We start from the raw sequence: 2,973 nt of genomic DNA, 5'->3' as shown, positions 1-2,973 counted from the left end.
AGAGTAGAATAGAGTAGAGAGAAAAGAAAGAGTTGAGACGAGGGTGAGTGTTGTTTTTCACGTGTGGTGAAGACTTGCATACAAGTGTGTGTGTGTTGTACTCCTCAATTTTTCTCCTCTTTGAGTGTTTTCTCCTGGCTTGGTATCGCCCCCAGACGTAGGATTTATATCCAAACTGGGTTAACAAATTCGTGTGTCTTTTATCGCCTTCATATTCCACCTGTTATCCATCTTAACCCGATCCATTTCCTTACAACTGGTATCAGAGCCTGTTTCAAGGAGTTAAGATGGAGGGAAAGTTTCCAGTCGAACGGTTCAATGGTTCCGACTTTGGGTTTTGGCGTATGCAGATGGAGGCCAGGCCTACCTGGAAGGACCTGTACGAACCACTTGCAGAGAAGTCCGAGAAGACGAGTGATGAAGAATGGAAGGTGCTCGATGTTGATGACATGTTGATAGCAGGATCAAATGTCAAGGAGATCAATAGGCTCAAGGATCAGTTATCGAGGAAGTTTGACATGAAAGATCTTGGCGAAGCAAGACAGATATTGGGCATGAAAATCACAAGGGACAAAGAATCCTGCGGACATGCTGACCAAGGCGGTTGCGATGGCGAAGTTGAAGCTGTGTACGGCTTCGACTGGCCTTGATGACTAGAGTGGACAAACCCGGCGGTACCAAGAAAGAAGTGGAGAAAAGCTAATCAATCTTCAAGTGGGAGATTGTTAAGTTGTGAAGATTGATTTGAAGAAGAAAAGGATAACCTGATTCAACTTAGAATTCCCAAGTTGAGTTGGAGAAGGATAACCCGATTCAAAGTTGAGTTGGAGAAGGATAACCTCATTCAACTTAGAAATCCCAAGTTGAGTTGGAAAAAGGATAAGTCATGGCTATATATACTACTCTTATTAGCATTGTTTTATAGAGCAAAGTAGAATAGAGTAGAGAGAAAAGAAAGAGTTGAGACGAGGGTGAGTGTTGTCTTTCACGTGTGGTGAAGACTTGCATACAAGTGTGTGTGTGTTGTACTCCTCAATTTTCCTCCTCTTTGAGTATTTTCTCCTGGCTTGGTATCGCCCCCAGACGTAGGATTTATATCCAAACTGGGTTAACAAATTCGTGTGTCTTTTATCGCCTTCATATTCCACCTGTTATCCATCTTAACCCGATCCATTTCCTAACATCTCTGGAGGTAGGCAGGTTCTTTACTGTTTGTCTGCCGGTTTGCTTGAAGAGAACGAACACAAACCTGTGGATTCCGATGTTGGGCTTCGGGATCTCGTAGCTTGCCAGCTCTTTTCCTGTTGAAGTAATAATTTTAACCAGGAAAAAAGCAGTGTTATTCACATTTCGCATTTGTCCGTGTGTGTGTGTGTGTGTTTGTGTGTACAGTGTGATGTTCTTACCAAATGTTGCATCTGTGGTGCCCGGTATGTCGGTCACTAACCTGTAACATAGGGTTTGCCAAAGGAAATGTTAGTACGTAACATAAATGAGCGTGAAAACTTCGTACTCCGGCCATGAAATTTGAGGTCAGTTAGGGGTTTGAATTGGAATTGTTATATATATGCAGATTCTCCCATTGATCAGCTTCAGTATTCATACAGCTCTTTCTCACTTTAGCTTTCCAGTTTCTTGGTAAACTCATCGATCCCCGTGTTAGATCGATGACTGCATAAAGATATGGCTTAAATATCTTGTTTCAGTGAACATGTGAATACCCATGTTTTCTTTAGTTTTTACCATTTTCTGGGCTAAAGGTAGAGACACACACACACATATATATATATATATAACTTGTATGCATCTCTTTGATTTCTGATTCTGATATATATACAGAAATGCCCTAGTGGGTTTCGCTTTACATATAAACGTCACGTTGGGTTATAACTATAAATTTTGGACATGGTCGGACTAGGTATATTTGTATATATGTATACCAGTGGAGGTGTTCTCTGAGATATGGATCACTGGGGCCTGGGACATCAGGGTCAGTCATAACCTGCAACAATATTACATAAAAACAGTACATGAACATGATGTAATTTCAACATGAGTTAGCAGTTAGGACATATAGATTATTGCACGTAAATAAAGGAAGAAAGAAAAGAACGGGCCGGGAGGTGTGTTAATATATATATATATATATATATATCTAGTGGTGTAAATGTGATAAATTAAATTGAATTAATGTGTTTACCAAAGTGTAAAAGGTTCTTAGGTCGCCTCCTTGAATCTCAACCCTTGGTTTCATAACAACTGCAGAAGGATAGAACTCATGACCATTGAACACTTGTTTATTAGCGTAAGTGACAAACATCTTGGTAGTTGGACTGAAAGAGTCAAGAACATCCCCTATCACTCTTCCAACTATGAGGGGATCTGACATTCTTGCCATAATTCTCTCTCTCTCTCTCTCTGTGTGTTTTGTGTGTGCGTGTGTGTGTATGTGAGAGAGACAGTCAGAGATATTTGAACAGAGAAATTATCGATCAGGAGAGTTTTCCCATGGACAAGGAAAGAGAGATGAGCCCCCATATATATATATATATCTATATACGCAACTCACTTCAGGAAAAGCTTAGAGAATCAATGGAAAAAGTACAGAAATGGGACATGAAGCAAAAGCCATAGAGCAGAATTACTAAAACCGACCCCTACCACTTCACCCCCTCAATTCTTTACTACTTCATATAATTTCTCTAGCGTAGCTGCTCTTTTTTTTTTTTTTTTTTCAGTAGTATAAATTAAAGAGAATAAATTAGGACAAGACTGAAACAGAAAAATGCATGAAACCAAAAATTCTATATAGCAAGGACAGGCTTTCTATATGAGGACAAGTCAATGTTAGTTTCAAATTGGGAATAATTTCGGGTCGAGGACGGAGGAGAAACATCGAAACCATTTCACCAACAATATGCAAATTTTGATCCAGATCATATTGAGGCTTGAATACTCCTACTTAATTTTTTT

At 39.6% G+C, this 2,973-nt stretch overlaps 1 protein-coding gene across 1 annotated transcript in view; it reads right to left on the bottom strand.

Moving 5' to 3' along the window:
* Nucleotides 1–2,500, bottom strand: part of LOC105174079 (CEN-like protein 2) — a 5,659-nt gene extending 3,159 nt beyond the window's left edge. The window contains exons 1-3 of the mRNA XM_020697660.1: nt 2,201–2,500; nt 1,941–2,002; nt 1,183–1,447 (exon numbers count right to left, since the gene is read on the bottom strand). Of these exons, the coding sequence (XP_020553319.1) occupies nt 1,183–1,447; nt 1,941–2,002; nt 2,201–2,398 (525 nt within the window). The 5' untranslated portion in view covers nt 2,399–2,500. The remainder of the gene's footprint in view (nt 1–1,182; nt 1,448–1,940; nt 2,003–2,200) is intronic.

Source organism: Sesamum indicum, linkage group LG11 (assembly GCF_000512975.1).
Source record: "Sesamum indicum cultivar Zhongzhi No. 13 linkage group LG11, S_indicum_v1.0, whole genome shotgun sequence".
NCBI lineage: Eukaryota > Viridiplantae > Streptophyta > Magnoliopsida > Lamiales > Pedaliaceae > Sesamum > Sesamum indicum.
Note: the sequence above shows the minus strand (reverse complement) of the source record. Positions and strands in the feature narration are given on the sequence as shown.